Below are 25,408 nucleotides of genomic sequence, written 5' to 3' on the forward strand. Positions count from 1 at the left end.
GAAAGTGTAAAAACCATTCTTAGTTTCCAGGCTGCAGTTTACTGACACTTTTCCTTAGGGAATGAAGTTTAGAAGGCTGCAAAGATCTTAGGAGAAAAAAAATGCTGGGCTTTGTTTCTTTTTCTGAGGATACCTCTTGGTGTGGGAAATCTTGCAAAACTCCTTAACAAGGAATTCCTACACCTTGTTACTCTTCCATTCTGAGTCTGTCTCAGCGTATTCAATTCTCACTCTCCCTCTGACTCACCAAATAGGGTCCTAATCCCCTTTTCTCATGTTGCTGTGGGTTCCTCTGTGTATTAGGCCAGTGTTACATCCCTGAGCTAAAGGAAACATCAGGATGGACTTAACTTACGAGCCATAGTAGCATTTATTGGATTTGGGACCCAGAAAACACCTTAAAATAACCTGCTCCAACTCCTATATTTTATAGCTAAAGCAACAGAGGCTCAGTGAGGGTTAACGGCTTGCCCAAGGTCACCCAGCTCTCTGGAAACAGGCCTGGGACTAGAACTCACGTTTCCAGCTTCTTCCACATTTGTACATTTCTGCTCCACTACTTCATTTGCACTCTCAGGAAAAAATTATGGAGCTTGCTATGGAATTGAGGGGTGGGTACTGTGTGGAGAGATTGTAAACACTTTGTTAAAAGAACATAGAACATAATTAAAATGCCATTACCACATCTATAGAATATTTTTGTATTGCCACTCCCAAACTTGGGGCAAGGAGAAAGAAATTGTGGAGATCTGGGAGACAGGGGGAGTTGAGAAGTATTTGCAAGGGATGCTCAAATACACACCTTCCCTAAGCATTGTCTACATACTACTAATGATAATAATGTCTTCCACACATCAATATTCTACAGCAATTCTCAGAGTGTGGTCCAGGAACCCACGGGGGTCCCTAGACACTTTCAGAGGCTCCATGAGGTCAAAACTGTTTTCATAATAAAACTAACACTTTATTTGCCCTTTTCACTGTCAATCTCTCAAAAATATACAGCAAAATTTCCAGAGGCAACTCCGTGTGTAATATTGTAACAGACTGAATGCCAAAGTAGATATAAGAATCCAACTGGCTTCTATCAAGCAAGACACTAAAGAGATTTATGAAGATGTAAAACAATATCACTCTTCTTACTAATTTTTTTTTGTTTTAGAAAATACTGTCGGGCTTCGCTGGCGGCGCAGTAGTTGAGAGTCCGCCTGCCAATGAGGGGGACGCGGGTTTGTGCCCCGGTCCGCGAGGATCCCACATGCTGCGGAGCGGCTGGGCCCATGGGCCATGGCCGCTGAGCCTGCGCGTCCGGAGCCCGTGCTCCGCAGCGAAAGAGGCCACAACAGTGAGAGGCCCGCGTACCGCAAAAAAAAAAACAAAAAACACTGTCATTTTTCTCACAAATGTATTATTTGTTAACATCTAACAGATTTATTATTTTTAAAAATGAATTAACAAATAAATATTTTAATTGTTCAGTTTTAATTTCTAATACAACAGATATCAATAAACAAACAAGAGACTTTTATAATGGCTCCTCAATAGTAAAGGAGTCCTGACCACAAAGTCTGAGAACTCACTGATTTACAATTTCTCAACTCTTTTGCCCATGCACACACAAAAAAATTAATTTGAAAGTGTTACTGAATTTTTAGTAGCCTTTTATCAATATGCATTTTCTTAAAAGATACTAAAATTACAACTACTAGTATATGGTTTAAAACGGCCTTTATCACCACAGAAATAAAATTTGCAACTCCACAGGACTAAAATTATAAATATCTAAAATAGAAAAACTCTACTGCACAAACGATGCAGTTTAATCAACAACTCAATGGCAAGAAAAGAAAGAGGGCAAAGAAAATAGGACATAAGAGACTCAGAAGACCTAGAAACCAAATGCAATGTGTCTACCTCATAAGACCCTGATTCTAACCAACCAACCATAACAAAGCACTCATGAGACAACTGGGGAAATTTGGATCCTGAGAAGATATTTGATGATATTAAAGAATTGTTACTTTTATTTAAGTGTAATAATGGTATTGTGGCTGTGTTTTCTTAAACAATCCTTACCTTTTAGAGATACAGGCTAAAGTATTTATGGATAAAATCATTTAATATGTTGGACTTCCTTCCAAATAATCCAGTAGGAAGGGGAGTAAGAGAGATGTAAGCAAGATTGGCCATAAAATGATAATTATCAAAGCTTGGAGGTGGATACATGAGATACCATTCTTTATACGTTTGTGTATGCTTAGAAAAGTCCACAATAAAAAAAAAACATTTAATAGGTTTTCATGCTAAAAAAAAAAGTGATAAACCACTTCCCTAACTCATTCTTGATTTAGCCATTTGCAAATCAAAAAGCCATATAATTTTCGGCAGGGAACTTAAACAAGGCCCCCCCTCGTAACCAGAACATCAGATGGTAAGAGAATACACTTAGAGCAAAAAGCATATCACAGGAGGGATTACAACTCTGCAGAAAGCAGCTATTAAAAAAAGCTGCCCCCAAAGGGGACTCTTGCTTTGGGTGGAACACAGGACCTGTGAAAAGAACCCTTAGATCTATCTTGTCCTACCTACTCCAAGACGCCCACTGGGTAGCTACTAGTTTCTTACCAATCTACAAGTATACTAGTCTCCCTTGGAGGGCCACCATGTTATCAGAGGTATCCAGAAGTGCCTGGAACAGGAACGATCATGAAAGTGGACCACTTTACTTGAACCTGAGCTCACCTATACGGATCTCATAGACTGGTTTTTTTGTTTTTCTTTTTTTTCATAGACCATTTTTAATGACAAAATTTAACAGACGCATATTGAAGAATGACTTATTTTACTATTTATTTTTCTACACTGACCACATTTTTAAAAAAACTATATTGCACAAAAGCCCACCACAACAACTTTGAAAAGTAGTTTGGAATTATTTACTAAAGTATAAGATACATATATCCTATGATCCCTCTATTCCATTCCTTGGTACATATCCAACAAAAATGCATATATATTTGTACCAGGCGACAAGCACAAGAAATTCTTAACGACAATGAAGTCAACCCCATGTCCATCAATAATAGAATGGATAAATTATTATATATATAATCATAATGGAATATGAGACAGCAGTAAACATGAGCAAACAACAGCTACACCTACAACAGGGATGAATCTTATAAAGTTGAGCAAAAAAGACATATCCCAAAGAAAACTTTCTGTAGTGTTAAAGAAAAAATAATAATCTCATCTCTTGGTAAAGACTGAGTACTGAGTAGAAAAAAAATACTGCCAAACTGAGGAACTTAATCCAGCACAGAGTCTAGGCTCTGGAAGATGAAAACTGGGAGGACAAGAAATAGGGCAGGTCATTTAAAGCCAAAAAGACCAAGACTCTTCTTGGACTGATATTAGGAAAACAAAGCCTCATAGTGAGGTTGATTAGCTATGGGAATTGTGTTACCCAGCCAGGTTCACACAGATGTGGGCAGGCTAGGTAGCCAAGCTGGTGCTTCTTAGTATTAGTCCATCTAGGTATAGAGTTCAAAAATGGGCAAAACTTTAAAAAGCAAGGAAGTGGTTACCATAAAAGTCAGGATAATGGTTACCTGGGGTGTAGGAGAAGGTTGAGAAAGAGGTGATCTGGATGGGACACATGAGAAGCAGTTCTGGGGATAACAGCAATGTTCTATTTTTTGATCTGGGTGGTGCTTTTGTGGTTTTTTTCTAATTATATTTATTTTGTAATTATTCATCATACTTTGTGTTTTATGTACCTTTTCTCTGTGTGTTATCTTTCACACTTAATAAAGGTTTAGAATAAACAAATCAGCCTCATTTTATATAACTATAGTAGTCCCTCTGAAATTGTTAAACTTTTAATAAGTGTATTAATACACTTTGACTTTTGGATGAAGGTATCAGTAGAAAATGGAAGCCGTCTATTTCTGACTTGGCAAATTCTCGTATGTTAAGTTCTCATGCCTGTTGCCTTAAATACAGATGAGCTGTAGAATAAAGTTAAGAAACTATTCCAAAATATGACATTTGGGTTCTAAAGAATCCCAAGAGCATTCTAAGAATGACTTGGAAAAGTACTGTATTGTAACTTATACCATAATTTAATTTGAACCTTCTCCATTTTACTAAGCCTTATACCAATTGAGCTAACATTTCCAGGCCATGAAAAGTAATTTGAAAGAACTCCCACATTCTCAGAACACTAGAAAACCAGTGCTCTGGAGATCACACTCTACAAGTTGGCTCAAGCAAATTTCAATATGCAAATACATGCTTTTACATTAAGCTTCATTAAAATACACTTACCGGTTTAAGTGGAGGCTGATTTTGTAACCACATTTGGAATTTAGATTCTTACTACTTTAAAACAAATGCTATGTAAACATGAAAATTAGATAATCAAATGATTCTGTGCCCTCCTTCTACAACACTTTTCACTTGAAACAACTGATGTACTTTAAAACACAAATCTTCAAAATACCCCCATGAGGAAATGGAGTCCCGAGCTTTGGAAATACACTTTAACCAAGTCAAAAGCAGACTGCCCTGATGTCATAAAGACCGCTGGAACAGGGGAATCTTAGAAAGGTCATCTGTAACTCATCCCAGAAGCCCTTTCCAGGCCCAAACAGGCCCTTTCCAGGCCCAAACAGGCCCTTTGCATTCTCCTGTCCTTGCCTGCCAACTGCAGGAGGCTGACCTGCATTCCTAGAGCTGGCCTCCTTTCCTCCGAGCCTGTGGGGTCCTCTCTCCCCAAGTTTGGCTGCAAAAGGACCCATGATCTCCTTCACACTCCCTTCATTACTCTGCTTTTTTGAGGAAAGGGAAGAGTGTGATAAAAAGACAGAACACAGAGACCTAGAGCACTCATCCACCATGTAATGCAGCCCACACCCCTCCAAAACCTGAGGGGGAAGTGTCATTAGACCCTCATTTTACAGAGAAGAAAATCAAAGCCCGAAGAACTTGTGGAATCTGAGGTCACACAGCTAACAGAGCAAAGCCCCACCAAACCACTGCTTAGGGCAACTGACTTCCCTGCCTCTCTGCAGACTTGGTATCTTAGACCCCACTCCACTCAGTGGTTCAGAGTTAGGGCTTAAGGTCAGATAATCCTCATTGACATCCCAGGTCCATCACTTCCAAGGTGTGTGATCTCAGATGGATTACTTAGCCTCTCTGGCTTCAGTTATCCAAGTCAAAGCTCAATGAATGGTGGCCATTATTATCATTTCTTTCACACATGCTAAGGTCTAGTGTAAACCTCTGTTCTCAGACTTTCCTTTCACTCAGGGTCACCTGAGGGAACTTGTTAAAAGCAGATTTCTCCTGCTCTTCCCTGGGAACTTCTGAGCCAGATCTAGGAAGCACCATTTTAATTCTTCAACAAGAGTCCTAGAGATTCTAATACAGAGAGCCAAATTTTAGCAAATACCAATCAAGTACTTCTACTTTCTCTTTTTACTCCTTTGAAATAAAACAGCTCACCAGATCTATACATACATTTGTTTCCCTCAGGAAAGCTCTGGTTCTAAGAACTTGAGGTCTTTCTTCTGAAACAGATCCCATTACATATCTGTCTTCTAGCTGGTGGCTTTCAAACATTTTTTACCATAACCACAATAACAAATACATTTTACATAGCAACTAAGAACACATGTGTTTATATATACATATATAAATAATTTTTTCACAAAATAAGGTGCTCACTATGCACATTGCTATTTTCATTCTTTTTTTATCATTAATGATAGGCACAACTTTCTAATTTTATTTCACAACCAATAATGAGTTGCAATCAATAAAGACCAACACTAAAATGACCCAGATGTTGGAATTAGCATGCAAGGAATTTAAAGGAACTATTATAAATATGTTCAAAGATATAAAAGAAAATGTGCACATAATGAATGAATAGAGAACCTAAGCAAAAAATAAAAACTATAAAAAAGAACCAAATGGAAATCCTAGAATTGAAAAAATATGTATATGAAATTAAAACTGCACTTACTGGACAGATTGAGATGGCAGAAGAAAGTCAGAACTAGAAATTATTCAGTTTGAAAAACACAAAGGAAAAAAAAAATGGAAGAGTCCCAGAGACCTATAGGACAATATCAAGCAATCTAACATACATATAACTTGAACCCCAAAATTATCAAGAAGAGAGAAGAAGCCCTCCAAAATGTCAAGAATAGTGGCCAAACAGTCTCCTAACTTGGTGAAAGATATAAATTTACAAATTCAAGAAGCCCAGCAAAACCCAAGCAGAAGAAATGAAAAACACACCTATGTATATCACAGTTAAACTGCTGAAAATCAAAGATAAAGAGAAGAATATTTAAAGCAGCCAGAGAAAAACAGCTCATTACTACAATGATACCTTTACTATCCAACTTCTCATCTGAAACAATGAAGGCCATAAGACAGTGATGCAACATCTTTAAAGCATTTACAGAATAAAAAACTTTCAACTCAAAATTCTACCTCCAGTGAAAATATTCTTCAACAATGCAAGCAGGAACTTCTCTGGTGGCACAGTGGTTAAGAATCTGCCTGCCAATGCAGGGGACATGGGTTTGAGCCCTCGTTCAGGAAGATCCCACAAGCTGCAGAGCAACTAAGCCCGTGCACCACAACTACTGAGCCTGCACTCTAGAGCCCGCGAGCCACAACTACTGAGCCAGCATGCCACAACTACTGAAGCCCACGCGCCTAGAGCCCGTGCTCCACAACAAGAGAAGCCACTGCAATAAGAAACCCGCGCACTTTAATGAAGAGTAGCCCCCGCTCACCACAACTGGAAAAGGCCTGCATGCAGCAACAAACATCCAATGCAGCCAAAAATTAATTTAAAAAAAACAATGAAAGCAAAATAAAGATGTTTTCAGATAAATGACAACTAAAAGAATTCATCACCAACATAAGTACACTATAAGAAATGCTAAAGGAAGAAATTCAGGCTGAAAAGTAATGATACCAGATGGAAATTCAGATCTTCAGGGAGAAATAAAGATGACCAGAAGTAGTAAAAATGTAGATAAATATAAAAGACAATCTTTCTTCTCTTAATATATTTAAATACATATGACCATTTAAGCAAATTATAATATTGTGGTATTTTTAGCATACTTATATTAATACATATGACAACCGTAGCATAAACTGGAGTCAACAAACTTTTTCTGTAAGGGGCCATATGGGAAATATTTTAGACTCTGTAAGCTATTGATATATGGTCTCTGTTGCAACTACTCAACTCTGCCATCATAACATAAAAGCATCCACAGACAATACAAAAATAAATGGATATAGTTGTGTTGCACTAAAACAAAAGCAGGTACAGGGCAAGATTTGGCCCAAATGTCACGGTTTGTCAACCTCTGGGATAAAGAATTGGGGGTAAGTGAAACTGTATGGTTGCAAAATTTTTATATTTTGCATTAAATGGAACCAAAACTCTAAGTAGACGCTAAGAAAACTTTAAGGATGTATACTGTAATCACTAGAGCAACCATTCAAAACAAAAATGCAAAGAAGAATAACTAAAAAATATAGAAAATAAAATGGAATTCTAAAAAAACCTAATTGACTTAAAACAGTGAGGAAGGAACAAAGAAACAACAAAAACAAAAACAAAAACAACTCAGTAGAACCAATAGAAAACAAATAGTAAAATGGTAGACCCAAATCCAAATCTACCAATGATTTACAGTAAATGTAAATGGACCAAACATTCCAATTAAAAAGCAGAGATTATCAGACTCAGTAGAAAAGCAAGACCCAACTACATGCTTTCAAGAGACACACTTGTGCCAATTATCAATATTTTGCCTCTCAGCCCCAAATTCATCTTTCTTTTCAGGCTCTGTAAAAATGGAGTTAGAAATCTAAATATTTTCCCTTTGCCACCTGCCACAATGTTAAGCTTTGTCAGTGGTGATCACTGGAGATACACTGCAGGAAGAAAAGATTTTCTTTGCTGGCTTCAGAGTGCTCTCTCACCAGACACCTACAACACTGTCAGCTTCTCTAGTGCCCAACTCCTAAGTGCACAATGGTCAGCAGCACCCAGCATCCAGCAGATTCTCCAGAACCCCTTGGGCAGTCTCATAGCAGAAACCACCTCTGTGTGAACAACTTTCCTCAGCATCCTAGAGGGCAAGTTTCTGGCAAGTTCCAGAGGGTGGATTTCCAGCAAGATTTGTTGATGTGGCACCACATTGACTTCTCTGCCATACCGTGAGCTATGGCCCAACCTTCTCCAACAAGGTGGAGCTTTGCATCAGCTTTGGCAAGAGGGAGGTGGAGGGAGAGACCCTTCCTTGGGCACCCTATCTCAGCCCTAGAAATAGGGGTGCTACTTATATCTGCTCTTCTTATATTCTTGAGTTTTTTGGGGTTTTTTTGCTTTTTACTAATCAATCCCTCATTATTCCAATCCCCTCTTTTACTTAATAATTCTTTATATTAAACTTTTCTGGTTCAAATTACTGTAGTTTCTGTCCCCCAGTTGGACTCTCACTAATATGACACTTGAAATACAGAGATATATAGGTTAAAAAAAAGATGTTAAAAAAAAAACCTGCAAACAGTAAGCATAAAAAATCCGGATTAGCTATATAATTATTATATAAAGTACTCTTCAAGATGGAGTATTACCAGAGAAATAGTGAGGCATTTCACAATTATAAGAGATCTAATTAATTAGGAAGACATAAATATGTATGTGACTAATAACAAAGTTCAAGATACATAAAGACAAAGTTGGCAGAATTAAAGGGAAAAACTAACACAACCATTATTGAATACCTTAATACCTTTCTCTCGGCAATTGATAGAAGACAACAAACAAAAACAGTAAAAACAGAAATTCTCAACTATACTATCAACCACCTTTACTTAATTGACATTTTAGAACATTATATCCAACAACTACAGAATATAGGTTCTTTTCAAACACACTTATTACAGTCACTGAATCAGACTGTATATGGGCCATAAAACAAGTCTCATTACATTTCAAAAGATTAGAATCCTTCAGAGTATGTTCTCTGACCAAAACGAAATTAAAGTAGAAATACATGTGAATATATTTTAACTTTTTCTGAATTGCTCAAGGCTTACTATTCTAAATATTAATAATTTACCAGGTCCTAAATGTAAGGCCAGACACTGTAAAACTCTTAGAGGAAAACATAGGCAGAACACTCTATGACATAAATCACAGCAAGATCCTCTTTGACCCACCTCCTAGAGAAATGGAAATAAAAACAAAAATAAACAAATGGGACCTAATGAAACTTAAAAGATTTTGCACAGCAAAGGAAACCATAAATAAGATGAAAAGACAACCCAAGAATGGGAGAAGGGCTTCCCTGGTGGCGCAGTGGTTGAGAGTCCACCTGCCAATGCAGGGGACATGGGTTCGTGCCCCGGTCCGGGAAGATCCCACATGCCACGGAGCGGCTGGGCCCGTGAGCCATGGCCACTGAGCCTGCGTGTCTGGAGCCTGTGCTCTGCAACGGGAGAGGCCACAACAGTGAGAGGCCCATGTACTGCAAAAAAAAAAGAATGGGAGAAAATATTTGCAAACAAAGCAACTGACAAAGGATTAATCTCCAAAATATACAAGCAGCTCATGCAGCTCAATAGCAAAAAACAAACAACCCAATCCAAAAATGGGCAGAAGACCTAAACAGACATTTCTCCAAAGAAGACACACAGATTGCCAACAAACATGAAAAGATGCTCAACATCACTAATCATTAGAGAAATGCAAATCAAAACCACAATGAGATTATCACCTTACACCAGTCAGAATGGCCATCATCAAAAATCTACAAACAATAAATGCTGGAGAGGGTATGGAGAAAAGGGAACCCTCCTGCACTGTTGGTGGAAATGAAAATTCATACAGCCACTATGGAGAACAGTATGGAGATTACTTAAAAAACTAATAATAAAACTACCATATGACACAGCAATCCCACTAGTGGGCATACAGCTTGAGAAAACCATAATTCAAAAAGAGTCTGTATGGAAAATATTTAGTCTGTACTTGTATAAATACATCTTTATGTATTTCATTTTCCATGACTCACATTAATTTGACTGCAACTTGTCTTGGTGAAATACTTTAACATAATAAAGCAGTAAATAATTTGTTATTTTTACAAAAAAAAAAAAAAGAGTCATGTAATACAATGTTCATTGCAGCACTATTTACAACAGCCAGGACATGGAAGTAACCTAAGTGTCCATCGACAGGTGAATGGATAAAGATGTGGCACCTATATACAATGGAAAATTACTCAGCAATAAAAAGGAACAAAACTGAGTTATTTGTAGTGAGGTGGATGGGCCTAGAGTCTGTCATACAGAGTGAAGTAAGTCAGAAAGAGAAAAACAAATATCGTATGCTAACGTATACATGTGGAGTCTAGAAAAATGGTACTGATGGACCTAGTGTCAGGGCAGGAATAAAGACACAGATATAGAGAACGGACTTGAGGACAGGGGGATTAGGGGAGGCTAGGACGTAGTGAGACAGTAGCACTGACATATATACACTACCAAATGCAAAATAGATAGCTAGTGGGAAGCTGCTGCAAAGCACAGGGAGGCTTGGTGCTTCATGACCACCTAGAGGGATGGGATAGGGAGGGTGGGAGGGAGGGAGACGCAAGAGGGAGGGGATATGGGGATATATGTATACATATAGCTGATGCACTTTGTTGTACAGCAGAAACTAACACAACATTGTAAAGCAATTATACTCCAATAGATGTATAAAAAATAATAACAATAATTTACCAGGTCCATCAGAACCTAATCAAGGTGTGTCAAGACATTCCCCCTATGCTAATTAGCCTCAAATTGCTGTATTTGGGAACCATATATCAGCTTTTGGTAGATTTGCTATCTCCATCCCTCACCATCAGTTTCCTTTTATCTTGCTCTCCTTTTATCTCAAGAAACAATACTTTAAACTCCTATTTCCATTTGTAAAATGGAGATAAACAGTATGTATTTTCCTATTTAATTTGTAAGGATTAAAACTAAACAGTTTAAAGATATTATTATTACTATTTTTAAAAGTTTACTATATTAGTATCTGTCATTCAATTGCTCAATAAATATTAGATAATCTCACTCACACACACACACACACACACACACACACACACACACACATACACCCCAAATTTATCTCCAGACTAGACCTCTCTTATGAGTCAAATGAAGGACTTCCCTGGTAGTCCAGTGGTTAAGAATCCACCTTCCAATGCAGGGGATGTGGGTTTGATCCCTGGTTGGGGAACTAAGATCCCACATGCTGCAGGGTAACTAAGCCTGTGTGCTCTAAAGCCTGCGCGCCACAACTAGAGAGAAGACCGTGTGCCGCAAGGAAGAGATCCCACATGCCGCAACAAAGATCCCGCGTGCTGCAACTAAGACCTGACACAGCCAAATAAATAAATAAGAGTCAAATGATACCTGATACTCTACTTGGAAACCTCATAGGCATTGGAGTAGACTGACTGTAAAAAATGTCCCATTTCTTCATCCCTCCCTATAACTATGCCCTTTACAATGTGACTTTGTAGCTCTTCCCACTAAGAGGTGGAGTCTACTGAGAGCGACCAGCCATCCCAATTTACCCAGGACTGAGGGGGTTCCTGGGACACAGAACTTAAAGTGCTAAAGTCAGGAAAGTCATGGGCAAACCCAGATGAGTTGGTCATCTTAAGTCTACTTCCCCTTTTGACTCTGGACTGGCTTTCTGACTTGCTTTGGCCAACAGAATGCCGTGGAAGTGACAGTGTGCAAAATCTAAGTTGACTCTGGTTCCAGCCAGTGGAAGAAGGGCAGGGAAGAGTCTCAGCTCTGTCTTAAATGGCCCATCCTAGGACTGGTACTCGTGACTCCCACTCTGTTCCACTCATAGCCTAGAACTGAATCACATCATTAACCTAAGTGCAAGGGTTGGTTGGAAATGCGGTCTAGCTGTGTTCCCCAAAAGATCAGATTGTGGGAGACAGCACTTGTTCTATTTCACAATTTTCCATTACTAGTCCAAATGATGAAGTCTTATTCTGATTAAAGACTAAATTGAGGCACAGAGAAGTTAAGTAATTTTCCCAAGGTCACACAGCTTGCAAATGGCCAAGCTAGGAATTGAGCCCAGAGCCTATACTTTTAACCACTCCAATATATTTCTAATACTATTTGATTCTCTGACAAATTACTTTGTAATTCTTTAACAATAACAACGTTTCCCTTTATCTAAAAAAGGATGCAAGAAGCTGGACATAGCTATAGTCAGTTCCCTATGAATAACTTGCAGGGCTCCTCTTCATCCCCCTCTACGGTTTCAGAGAGGTGTAGAAGCAGCCGGGGCATGCCACACAGGGAAACTACCTAAGGCTCAGCACAGAGGGACTCTGCCCAGGGGACTAAATGAGGATAGTGCCCAGGGGACTAAATGAGGATAGTGCAATGCTACATGAGTTAGGTAGTAAGTAGCCTGAGAGCCATTCCTAAATTCAGTACTGCAGGCAGCCCTGCACTCCCCACATCCCAGCTCCTGACCTCTTCTTAAGGCACATGGGCCCTGCACTGCGACTGGGAGGCCAACGCCCATATCCCCAGCCTGCTCTGGTCCGCTGGAGTTAGCAGGCCTTCTCTGCTCTCAGCCTGCCGCCTGAAGAAAGCATCCTTACGCACTGGAGAAGAAAATGGGGCAACACACTCGCCTTGGCCTTTTAGAACCTGCAGAGCCTAGGCCAGAGAATGCCCAGTTCTCCAGATAAGCAGGGCAGCAGACAAGAAAACACGTGGTGATATGTTCCCACGCAATAATCCCAGGAGGAAGGTATTGGGTTTTTTGTTTGTTTGCTTGTTTTTGTTTTTGATTTAAGTATAGTTGACTTACAATATTAATTTCAGGTGTACAACATAATGATTCAGTATTTTTATACTCCAGATAAAGTTATCATAAAATATTGACTATATTCCCAGCGCCGTACATTACATCATTGTTAACATTTTATACATAGTAGTAGTTTGTACCTCTTAATCCTCTTCACCTACTTTGCCACTCCCTCCAGGAAGGTATTATTATTATCCGCATTCTACAGATGCAAAAACAACGAAGCACAGAAAAATTAAGTCCTTTTCCCAAGGTCACACAGTAAGAGCAGCGGTTCAACTCAGAAAAGTCTGGCTCCCGAGCCCAGGAGTCAGCACCTCCATAGGAGGTGGCACAGCTCTTTAGTGTGTGATGAGGAAGGGGCGGGGTGGAGAGAAGGGAATCCGTGTACCCAGAACGGTACTCTGAGTTTCAAACGGTTCCTTCCAAGTTCTTTTCCCGTTTGGTACTGGGGGGCGGGTTGCTTCAACCACTGAATAGACAATAAAGTGAAATGGACCTGACTAGAGTCTAAGACCTGTAAGGCACAAGGCGAAATTGGCTCTGAAAGTTCCAGAAGTATGCTATAACTGACAACCCAGCACCATGAGCCTCAGGGGGTGACCATCGAGTCTGGGCGTCCGCACAAGGGTTCACCTCCGCCCCTCTTACGGGAGGAGTTACCCTTCAACCTGACAGGCAGCAGTCAACCGTGGCTGGGCACGCAGAGGGCAGGAGGTTCCAGAATGAACGCAGCTCTCCCCGCCCGCCCCGCAGGCACCTGAGCTCGCCCGACGCAAACGTTCCCTGCGGCGTCCGCCCATGCGGTGCCTAGGGCAAAGGGGCGGAGATTGTTTTCTTTCAGGTTTAGGAATAAACCTTGTTGAGAGCCATTTGTTTGCACACCTCTTATCACCCCACGTGGGTGCAGCTGAAAGTGCAAAGTGAAGGTCCCAGTGCTCGGAGCTGGGGGCGGGGGGGCGGGGGCATAACTTACTCCATCTGCGTTCCTGGCCCGCCTGATCCAACACTGAGCTCTGAAAGCCGCGGAAAGAGAACGCGTCCCTCTCGCTCACTGAAGCTTGTCCACCTTGCCGAGTCTCCGGCCTTGGGAGCCCCAGCTGGACACTGAGGCCCTGCGCAGCGCCTCAGAACCCGGGGGGCCCTTCGCCCCAGTCTGGGCGCCCTGGCGGGTCAGGAAACCCCGCTTTCGCTCTCTTTGCTTCAACCACTGAAGAGGCAGTAAAGCGAAATGGGCCTGGATCTGGGTCAGGAAGACCTAGAAGGTAGTCGGGGAAATTGGTCTGAAAGTTCTAGAAGCATGTTGAACTAACCACCCAGCGCCTTGACTCAGCCGCGGAAGGTTCGGGGCTGTGAACGCCGAGCGTCAGCTTACTCTCGCCAAGCCCTTCTGGGTTTACTCACTCGAGCAGGGAGCGGAGGTGCGGCAACTCAGCGGGGACAAAACACCTGCGCGGAGCTGCGGTTCGAGGGCGGAGCGGGAGGGGGCGCCCGCCTTCCCCGCGCCAAACAGTGAGCCTCGAGTCTGTTCCGGGATCATCCCGGGTCGCGAGCCGTGTCCGCGCAGGCTAGTCTCCCGGAGAAGCCTCTCCTTCCAGTCCACTCCTGGGGCCGCAGGGCCCCTTCCTAAGCGGTCCCTCTGCCTCGGAGCCCCTGGCCCGGGAGAGGTGGGTGTGCCGCGGCGATCTCCCGTGACCCCCAGGCCTGAAACCGGACCCGGACAGCAGCGGCCTTGCCTCTGTGGCCCGGACCTGCGTTCAAGTCCTGATGCTGCTGCGTGTCCTCAAGCAAGAAAAAAAAAAAAAAATCAGTCTCTGTAAGCTTTGGTTTCCTCGATGTGGATAATTGTGAACCCACCACATTAGGATGGTTCCCAGGGGTCAGTGCTTGTCAGAACTCCTGGACTTCAGGAAACGCTCAAGAAATAAAAGCTGGCCGTTAGTACTGTATTAGTTATCGCAATATATCTGCTTTTTCCACGAGACTGTAAGGTACTGGAGAACAGGAACTCCCAGCACCTGGCACAGTACGTGGCATGGTAAGCGAGACTAGCTGCCTGGGACCCTCGACGGCAGAGTGCAGAGTGGGAACAGGGGGCAGTCCAACAGCAGCGCGTGTGACCCCGAGTGACGTAGGCGAGTGAGAATAAGCCTGTCCCGGCTGCGCACAAACTGCACTTCGGCGCCCACCCCGCGCCCCCAGCCGACAGGGGTCATCCTCTTCCCCCACCCCCCCATCCCGGCACCCCTCGGCGTCCGCTTTCTGTGTAATGGAGGACGCCCAGTGGTCGGGCAGAGGCTGTGCGCAGAGCCAGGGGAAGCCCTAAACGCCTGACCCAGGCCAGCGGTGGGGCAGAGGCCTGAAAGCAAGGCGCAGCAGACCTGTTCTCCAGAGCCGCTCGCTGTCTGCCAGAGGTCGGCAGCTGTTCGACCAAGGCTTACGGTAAGTACCCTGTGGTTTACACTATGGCAACAGAGAAAGGAGGGGTACCTAACTCAAAGGAAGTCGTTTCTGCCCTGGAGCCTCACTGTTCACGTGTACAATGGGAACTATGACTCCGTCCTTGCCTGCAAGGCTTGTCACGAGGCTCCCAAGGGAGGAGACAGATAAAGGGCTGTCGCGACAACCTGGTGGGCATGGGATCCAAAACAGGAAGGTCTCAGCGACGATGCTGGAACATAGAAGACCAGAGCAGAGACACTGAGCCCCCTTCCTTCCGCCATCCTTCTCTAGAAAACTGAAAGCAGAAAAGGGGAAGGAGGGTGCCCTGAGGTGGAAGAGGAATTTTGGCTGCAAGGAGGCATTACCCCAAACTCGGTCTGAGCCCCCCCTAAACTCCTCTCAAATCACTATGGAGGCATCCCCCTACTCTGAACTGTGGACAAGAGTGTCATTTCTCTACAGTACTGTCTCCCTGACTTTAGACCAAAGTGAGGAAATCGTTTGGTTATTGTGATCTGATAATTTAGGCAAACCCAGATTTGTGCCCAGATTATCAGAATTAACATCTCAGGTCTTTACTTGATTCTCCAAATGCAATTGTAAATTCTGCCTCTCTCTCCCTCTCTCTCTTTGCTCATTGCCTCCGGTCTTTTCTCCCACATACAAACAAGTCCCTTGTTTTGCAGTTAAAGGGGAACTAGGGTCATATTTCCTTCCAGGAAGATGCTATTTTCCAGACCTAGCTGACCTGGACTTCAGGCCATTAATGCAGGTTCTCATAGTTAATAAAATTAAACGCATTTGCCACCATGAGAAAGTCTGGAGTACATGCTTGGGGTGGAAACAAAGGAGCAGAGAGAAGGCAAGGCTATGGAAATTAGATCTTTTATATTTCATTTTCAATAGGAAAACAAGTTTTTACCTTAGGTCAAAACAGCTACCACCTTAGTGACAGAAAGATTTGTAACTTGGTGTCAGGACACCAAAAAGCAATCTTGATTACATATCAAGAGGTTAAGTTTGAGACTGGGGCCCACAAAGCAGCAGGCTGAGCGCAATGCACTGATGAGGCAATGCGGCCTGAGGCGAGACCCACCTCCTGAAGCTTTCTAAACCAGCTCCCGCTTCTCCATCTAGGGGCCTTCTGTAACCAAGAGGAAGGCTGCAAACTAAATCCAGGAGGATTACGTTCCTCAGTATTCCACAGAGAGTGAGCTATGTGGATGCTGCAGTTTTAATTACACACTTGCTTTTTCTGAGGAAGAAAACCAAAGATATTTTTCAAAGTATTAACTTGTTTTCCATTAGGCAGTTGTAACAAGTTCTTTCAGCGACGTGTTATGTCTTTAGAACGGGGTGCTTCAGATGGCGTGCACTAGCACAATTTTGTGGCTTTTAATTACTATTTTGTTCTTTTGGGGGGTTTCAGAGGCTGGCGCCTCGGCATCATTAGACCGTCTACTGGGCCCACCGCAATCACGAACACCTCCACCAGGTGGCGCCACAAGGCAGGAACTGCGGACTCCGGTAAAGGCGAGTGTCCCTCAACTCCGGGCCACGGTTTCCAACCACCAGGAAACAAGAGATATAGAGGAAGTCGCCACTTCAGATTTAAAAGAGATTGCAGTGATAGGGCCAAACAGCGTTCTAAAATGAAAAAAACTGTAAAATAGGGTTAAGTGCATGAGATAAAACTTTTCTGTTTCTGTAAATTTAGCAAGATTTGTAGTATCGAGACAACACTCTCACCAAAGTATCATCCCATTTCCTTTTTCGTAAAAACATGGAATTTAAAGTTAGAACGAACTTTGAAGGCCATCTGGTCAGTCCAACCTAGAGAGGAAATCCCCGGGATCGTTCTTCGGTTGTCAATTAGCCATCAAATACACGTAATTACTCAGTCTCGGTGTCCACATCAGAAAAGTACAAGGGAAAATGCTTTCAAATATATCATTAGCAATACTACCTTTGAATTTATATAGCTTTTCTCTCAAGGAGCAAGGAAAATAGTTTAAATATTATCGAATTAATTGTCCTAATATCCCTGTGGGTTAGGAAGCAGGTATTATTATTATACCATTATATCAATGGACTATGTCAAGTGCCGAGTGGCTGACAACAGTAAATGCCAGACCCTTCGAGGAAAAGCGGAGCTAGAACTGGCCGGGCTCTCCGCACCGCTTTATTTTGATTAATGTTTGAAAGCTGACCTCGGACGTGAAAGTATGAATCACTGGAGTTGGTCGACACTTGTACACAGAATGGGTTGGGAGACCCCATTTCTTCTTCTCGGAGGCGAAATGACAGTCTCCGTCTTCACGCCTTCTGTCCTCCTGCCATCGGTCACCCTGATTCCCCGACCCCCCGCCTCCAGCCCCTCGCCTCGCAGCTCACACTCAGCAGCAGCCTGTCTGCACCCACGACCACAGCAGCCGCCGCGCCAGCCCTGTGATTTCCCCCCACACCCCCGCCCCGCGCCCGGCGTTCCGGAGCTCCAGAAGCCTTGTGGCTCGGCGCTTCTGATTGGCCGTTGCTAGGTGACGTCGCCTGAGCTCACGTGACGAGTGTTAAATGCCCACCCTGCGGGAGCCCGGCCCACAGACAATCGTAAAGCCGCTCGGGGCTGCTCACCTGCTCCCACCTCCTCCCGGAGCCCTGGCCAGGCCCCGCCACCCCTGCCCCCTCCACTGCCCGCCCCTCGCCCGAGCCCGCGCTGGGCAAGGCGCCGAGCGGCCCGAGAGGCGGAGAGAGGATGAAGCCGGAGGCAGCTGTCCCGAGCAGTGCACGGTGATCGCCTCCCCCGGAGGAGGAGTTGCCTAGACCATTGCCGCATTTCTTGTTTTCCTCTCCCCTCCCCCACTGTAATTACATTGGCTGCTGGAGGGGACAGGGAGAGACGGAGGAGGCGCCTCGCAACCCCCCGCGCGCCCGCCACCCCTGCTCTTTCCCGTCCCGGGCCAGGATGACTGGAGTCTTTGACAGTCTGGTGGCTGATATGCACTCGACCCAGATCACGGCCTCTAGCACGTACCACCAGCAACAGCAGCCCCCGAGCGGCGGCGGCGCTGGCCCCGGCGGCAGCAACAGCAGCAGCCTCCACAAGCCTCAGGAGTCGCCCACACTCCCGGTGTCCACAGCTACCGACAGCAGCTACTACACCAACCAGCAACACCCGGCGGGCAGCGGCGGCGGCGGCGGCGGCGCTGGGGGCTCGCCCTACGCGCACATGGGTTCCTACCAGTACCACGCCAGCGGCCTCAACAACGTCCCTTATTCAGCCAAGAGCGGCTACGACCTGGGCTACACCGCCGCCTACACCTCCTACGCGCCCTACGGGACCAGTTCGTCCCCGGCCAACAACGAACCTGGTAAGCATAACTTTCGCGTCAAGGGTGCCAAGTCCGTCTAGTTCCTGGAATGGGTGGGATAAAAATGTTTGGGACGGGGATCCATCTGGAGCCCTGGCCTTTCACACTGATTGCTTCCCGCTCTCCTCGCGCCCTTTACCCTCATCAGCTTTCAATTGGCCGAGGGTCACCGGGTACGTCCCTCGGGTACCCGGGTACTCGGCTGGTGGGACCAGGTGGCCTCGGCGGCCGCCTCACAACAACCTCATTTCCCTACCACCTGCTGCTCCTTTCTCCCCCGGTTTGCGCCTGTCTTCCCCTTCCCTGGAGGGGCCGACTCCCGGGTTCGCTGGAGGCGCGGGTCCGCGCGTTGCAAAGTTGTGCCTGGGCGCCGCGCAGCGTCTCCAAGAACCCGCCTCCCGGCTTAGGCCAAGTTCCACGCTGCTCTCCCGGCGGGCGGGGAACTCCTGGGCTCCCGCGGTTGCGCGGTTCTCACGATTCCATTTTATTGCAGAGAAAGAGGACCTCGAGCCTGAAATCCGGATAGTAAACGGGAAGCCAAAGAAAGTCCGGAAACCCCGAACCATCTACTCTAGTTTCCAGCTGGCGGCTCTTCAGCGGCGTTTCCAAAAGACTCAGTACCTGGCACTGCCCGAGCGAGCTGAGCTGGCGGCGTCTCTGGGCCTCACCCAGACTCAGGTGAGGGCTCGCGGCCTGGGAGGCACGAGGAGGGCGCTGGCCTGGGATGGCCAGGAAGCAGGCAGGTTTAGGACTATGTTTTTTTAATGTATTTTTTATAGTACTTTTAAGGATTTCGAGGCCCGCGCCTTGGGCGGCCTAAACTTCTACGCCCGAAGCTGAAATCCCCCAGGGTGCCACCTCGTGTGAGAAAAGGATAGGACAGGGGTGGGCAGAAATCCGGTAGCAAGTTGTCCTTCCGCGTACTACTGATTAAGCGGGTAAAACAAGTGGCCCTCCTGACTCCCTCCGCTGTCACCATCACCTAAGTGCACACACATCAGCTCTCTCGGGTTTTTTGAGAATACCTCCCATTGGAGCAGGAACCGACAGACCCTCTGAGGCCGCGGCACGTGATCGGCTTACCTGACCAGGGTATCCACCTCCCAACCAGCTGTCTTCCTAAGCTTCCTCCCCTCCCCTGCCCCAGGCCGAGTTTCCTCCATTAATGCTCAGGTCCCTTTTCCACAAAGGTCAAAATCTGGTTCCAGAACCGCCGATCCAAGTTCAAGAAAATGTGGAAGAGCGGTGAGATCCCTTCGGAGCAGCACCCGGGGACCAGCGCCTCGCCACCTTGTGCTTCGCCGCCGGCCTCGGCGCCGACCTCCTGGGACTTCGGCGCGCCGCAGCGGATGGGGGGCGGCGGCGGTCCGGGCAGCGGCGGCAGCGGCGCGGGCAGCTCCGGCTCCAGCCCGAGCAGCGCCGCCTCGGCTTTCCTGGGCAACTACCCGTGGTACCACCAGGCCTCGGGCTCCGCTTCGCACCTGCAGGCCGCTGCGCCGCTGCTGCACCCGGCGCAGACCCCGCAGCCGCACCACCACCACCACCAGCACCACCATGGCGGCGGGGGCGCCCCGGTGAGCGCCGGGACGATTTTCTAACTCCCGGAGACTGCGCCAGAGACTAAGAGAGCAGGGACCAGTTATCCTTACTGCTCATCCCCAGAGCCATAGGGTCCCTCCGGCTGGCCCGATGATGGCACCCGCCGCTCCCGGAGGTGGCGGCCCAGGATGGCCTACCCCAGGGCCGGGGCCACCGCGCGGCCAGGGACTGGAAGGCGTCTTCTCGCGCCACGGGCTCCTCTCGGAGAAACCCGGCATCCGCGGGAGAAACCCTGCCAAGGCCGCCTTTCCGACCTGAGCCCCGCCTCAGACTTGCCTCCCCTCCCCTCCCCTCCCCGCCCGGCGAGGCAGTCCGGCGCCTTTTTCGCCCCGGGCCGCGAGCAGAGTCCCGGAGAGGGACGCCTGCCCCGCCCGCGAGGCTGCCTGGGCCCTCTGAGGCTCCTTTCTCCTTGCCCGCCCCCAGGCTCAGCTCCTGTCCTCTGGGGTTATTGACCTCCCGGTCCTGCCGGCCTGCCCTCCCCCCGCCCCGACCCCTTGACCCCGGCGGCCCGCCGCTTTTTTTCTGCCCTGCTGTTTCCAGCCGTTGGAGCCCTCGTCCCTCCCCCGCCTTAGCTCTCCTCGCAGGAACGCTCCCTCAGCTCTCTCCTCATCCTTCACCAGTGGAGTTTTTTTATTTTTATTTTTTTAAAAGTTTAGGTGCCTTTGCGGATGACCTCATTTTGATGTTGGGGGAAAAAATGATTTTTTTAATATGTGGACACTGCAAAAAAATGTGTTTAAATTATCTTTTTTAAAACCTATTCAGGATTATTAGCCTGGACTTCGATATAGCGTTTGTAAATAAAGGTGTCTGTGCAGATTTTCCCACTGATTTATTTGTATAAAAATACTCATCTTTTCAGACTTTTTTGTAAATCCCCACTTGTGAAAACTGCGGTTTAGCAGTGACCTCAGCAACCCCTCCGTTTTATTTTTCCCTTCGAAAAATGTTCTCAGTTTAACTAAGCTACTGATTTGGATTTGTTTTATCTTATCCTAAAGTCTTTGTTCTTGAAATGAAAGGTATTTTGGGGTTATTTATTATGAAAACAACATGCTCTTAATGTTGATTTTACAATATGAAGAGATTATTTAAATAAATTATTGTTTTCATTGGATGTGTGCGCTTTTTTCTTGGTGTCACGACCTGGAAGCTCGAGCCGCTGCCCAGGCGGGGAACTAGGTCAGCCAAGAGTGACATTTACATCTATCGGAGGCTGCGACTTGCGGAGAGGTGCGGCGAGGCGAGGACCCGCACTCTCAGCGCAGGGCTGCTGCGAGAGTTCACGCTCTGCCCGCATCCGTGTCCCTGCGCGAGGTTCGCCAGCTCTCGGCGCGGTGAGTCACTCAGCGCCCGGTGGCTCCGGCCTCCGCCCGCCCGGCCCCTTCGGCGCCGGCGCCGCAGCCCCGCTCCTGGGAGGTCTCAGCCGCCCCCGCGCCCGAGGTGCAGGCAGGGCAGTACCTTCGAGCCGCCGCGGGGAACCTGCCGAAGCCGAGGTCTAACCCCTACTTTGGGCCCTCCCCACTGTTTGCCCTGCAGCCCTTCTGGACTGGCTGAGCTGAGAACTCAGTGAGTCACCCAGGCCCTCGCGAGACTCTGGAAGGCAGGGCGACCCTGGGCACACAGGGCTGCGCTAGCACACATGCAATCACACACTGACTCGCACAGTCACATCCATACTATCACATATTGAATCACACTTACACTCCTACACAGAACACCGACAAAAATTCATGTACATTCGCACGGAGACCGACGCACAGTGCTGTGGATTCGGCGTTGTTAACACCTCACGATCTCGAAGGGGAAACGTCCATACATGATTCAGCTCTGCTTTCCACACTGGGTCCCACATAACTAGCGCCCAGCTTTGGAAGTGACCCTAATTTCTGGCATTCCCTTCAAAGGCCAGGGGTAGGTGGGTAATGCAGTCCTGAACCAAAAGTCTTTTTCCTTGAAAGCGCTGGGGCCTACAATTGGAAACGTCTTGGCTTCAGTCACAAACTGTGTGACTTTAGGCTACCCACTTAACCTTTCTGTGCTGCAGTTTGCAGATCTGTAAGATGGAATCAATAATAACAGATATCTCAGAGCTGTGAGCCTTTAACAAGGGAATGACAGTGTGTGGCACCTGGTAAGTACTCAGTAAATTTTGCTTAGTAGCATAGAGTTTTATCCCAATGCCCCCAAATAGTGAGGGCATTGGGATAAAATGCCCTGCAATTATGAGGCCCAGAGTTACCCAGAGGCCCTTCCAAGTTCACCTTGTGTGGAAGAGCAGCATTCTAGGGCACTCTAGGGCTGGGAGAGCTCTGGCCCCTTCCTATATGAGAGGCTGAACCTTAGCCATCCCCTCTGAAGCGAACAGCGTCTACTGGAGAGGAGGTTGGGGCAAGCCAGAGAGCCCAGTTTGCCATATGTCCTCTAGGATGGCTATTCAGGCCATCCTTTTTGTGTGTCCTCAACTAATGTCTGCCAAAAAACAGACGTGGGGGACTTCCCTGGTGTTGCAGTGGTTAAGAATCTGCCTGCCAATGCAGGGGACATGGGTTCGATCCCTGGTCCGAGAAGATCCCACATGCCGCGGAGCAGCTTAGCCCGTGTGCCACAACTACTGAGCCCAAGTGCTGCAACTACTGGAGCTCGTGCTCCGCAACGAGAAGCCACCGCAATGAGAAGCCCGCGCACCGCAACAAAGAGTAGCCCCCGCTACCCGCAACTAGAGAAAGCCCACGTGCAGCAACGAAGACCCAAAGCAGCCAAAAATAAAATTAAAAAAAAAAAACAGACGTGGGACAATGGTGACTTTCTAAGCATCACTGAGAGCAATTCTCACTTTTCTGGCCAGATTGTTTTGAGGCGTGCATTGAATCTAGTTTACAGCAGAGTATGGTCCACAGAGTTGGGGCTCTGGGGAAGGCAGGGAGGCCATTCGGTCAAGTGTCCGTTCGCATTCCTGCAGTGTTTTCCCAGGCTAGGGAAGCCTGGGATGAAGCTCATTGACCCCATGATTCTGACTTCCCTAAGCAGTTGCTGCCTAGCAGACCCCCATTCCTGCCACCATTCCCGCCCCAGCTCCAAATTTCGTGGTTTTCTTTGAGTGCCAGTAGTTGGTGCCAGCCTTCTTTCTGCGGTTGACTGTGCCCTCCCTTCCTTTGCGCGCACTCCCCTCCCCCTCCTGAAACCAGCGAGGAGAGACGGGGCAGTAAATTGGCTGGTGTCGAGGATCTGCAGCAGACAAGATGATTAAGAGGCCTACGCCGAAGCGCCCGGGGCAGGGAATGTCAGCCCAAGTTGGAATCACGCAACAGGCCTTGGCATGAGCGAGCCTGGGAGCCGGGAGGGCGGGCGGCCCCAGCTCTGGGGTGGGCCGAGGCCCCACAGACTCGCCGGAGTCACCGAACCTGGCACCCGGCGGCGGCGGGGTCGGGCCGGGCCAAGGCGCGCCTTTTCCCGGGAAGCCCTTGAAGCAGAGAGCAGAAGGGTGCAGGGGCCAGAGGAAGGGGGCGTTTCCGCAGACAAGGAGAAGGGCAAAGAGAAGGGAAAGAAGGATGCACCTGGGTCCCAGAAGTAAGGGGGCGGGGAGGAGGAGGGGTGAGCGAGGGGAGAAACAAAGCCTGGCTGGGGAAGGAGGGAGCAGGCTCCAGCTCCGCCGGGGGCGACGCGCTGGCAAGTCCTTCTCAGTCTCGCGGCCCGCTGGGAGACGCAGAGCCCTGTGATCAGCCCGCCGCCGCCGCGCAGACAAGCTCCCCCCGCGCCCGACTGCACTCCCCAAAGCGCGAATGAAAAATGGAAATGGGAAGCAGCGATCTCGGCTCCCTGCACTGGGAAACCAGCCGCGCTCGGAACACACATAAATCTTCATTGTAATCTCCTTCCATTTGCTCGCGTGAAATATCAGGCCAGAGATAGGATATGACAAGAGCTGGGAAGCAGAGGGAGGGAAGACGAAGAGTGAGGGGTGCCCGGTTCTCTCCGCTCCACCCCCTGGCAGTGTTGCTCGGAACTCCGGCTGAGCACTGGCACTGAGGTCCAACTCCAGTTGCAGGCACTCCTGGCGAGCCCGAGTCCCCTGCTCCTCGCAGTTCCCCCTCCCCCACCCACCGTACCCCCGCCCTGCGCGCGCTGCGTCGCGGGCCACCCCGCCCCGGGTGCTTCCCGGGTGTAGACACACACCCCTCCCGCGGGCCCGAATTCCCGCCGCCCGCCCCGCCGCTCCCGGGCTGAGGGGGGGAGGGGCGGGAGGCAGGAAAGAAAGGGAATTCATCCCGGGCCTAATCAGCGCGGCTGCAATGTGGGACCATTTAGGAGGCTTCCCCTCCGCCTTCTTTCAGGATTACTTGTGAAAATTGTGAATATCCGTCCTGTGTAAGGATTTCCGAGACTAGTGGGGAGAGTTTGGGGGAAGTATCAGGTTTGATGGGGGCGGAGAGAGGGCTGGAAGACTGGAGCTTTGTTTACAAACAGTCCTTTGGTAGAAGGGGGAGCGGAAAAGAGGGGTAAAAGGTCCCGTGAAGGAGAGTGATGTCGGGGAGTAGAAAGGCCCCTTACCTTTCTAACAAAGATGTCCTCACTGACTGTAAAACCCAGGAGCAACTCCCGCACTCCCCCAAACACCTCCTCCCCCGTCCCCGTCCCAACCACTTGCTCAAAAGTCACAAGCCGGGTCTTTTCCCTCTAGGGAACAGCGACCACCAGTCGCTTAAACCTGTTGGGGGTTAGAGACCTCTTTGAGAATGAAACTACAGATTCTCTCTTCCTCCTAAAATACTGGTTCCTTTGCATTTGACTTTGGGGTCCCCGCAAGCCGGTGGGTGGGACGCGATGCTGCAGTCTTGATTACGCGGGCCCCTGGCCGGGTCTGACTAGGCTCTCCGGAGACGGGCGGGCTCTCGCAGGGTCGTGATACCCAAAACCGCCCCAGGGAAGCCTCCCTCTGCATCTGGAATCTGCCCCCAAGCCTAACCCGCTGCCCAGTCTCCCACCCCCCAAACTCAAAGGCGCGGGCGGATTCGGAGGCCCCCGCTACCCTCTGAGGCCC

General features: G+C 47.5%; 1 protein-coding gene and 1 long non-coding RNA gene across 3 annotated transcripts in view; one reads left to right on the plus strand and one right to left on the minus strand.

Annotated features, from left to right (window-relative positions):
- LOC137226519 (uncharacterized) overlaps nt 1–25,408 on the minus strand; it is a 47,799-nt gene that overhangs the window by 21,616 nt on the left and 775 nt on the right. The window lies entirely within an intron of this gene.
- DLX2 (distal-less homeobox 2) lies at nt 18,047–21,420 on the plus strand. The gene is made up of 3 exons (XM_067741532.1): nt 18,047–18,768; nt 19,262–19,446; nt 19,959–21,420. Exons 1-3 carry the CDS (start codon nt 18,363–18,365, stop codon nt 20,364–20,366), a joined length of 999 nt encoding a protein of 332 aa, XP_067597633.1. The 5' UTR covers nt 18,047–18,362; the 3' UTR covers nt 20,367–21,420.

This window comes from Pseudorca crassidens, chromosome 6, assembly GCF_039906515.1.
Source record: "Pseudorca crassidens isolate mPseCra1 chromosome 6, mPseCra1.hap1, whole genome shotgun sequence".
NCBI lineage: Eukaryota > Metazoa > Chordata > Mammalia > Artiodactyla > Delphinidae > Pseudorca > Pseudorca crassidens.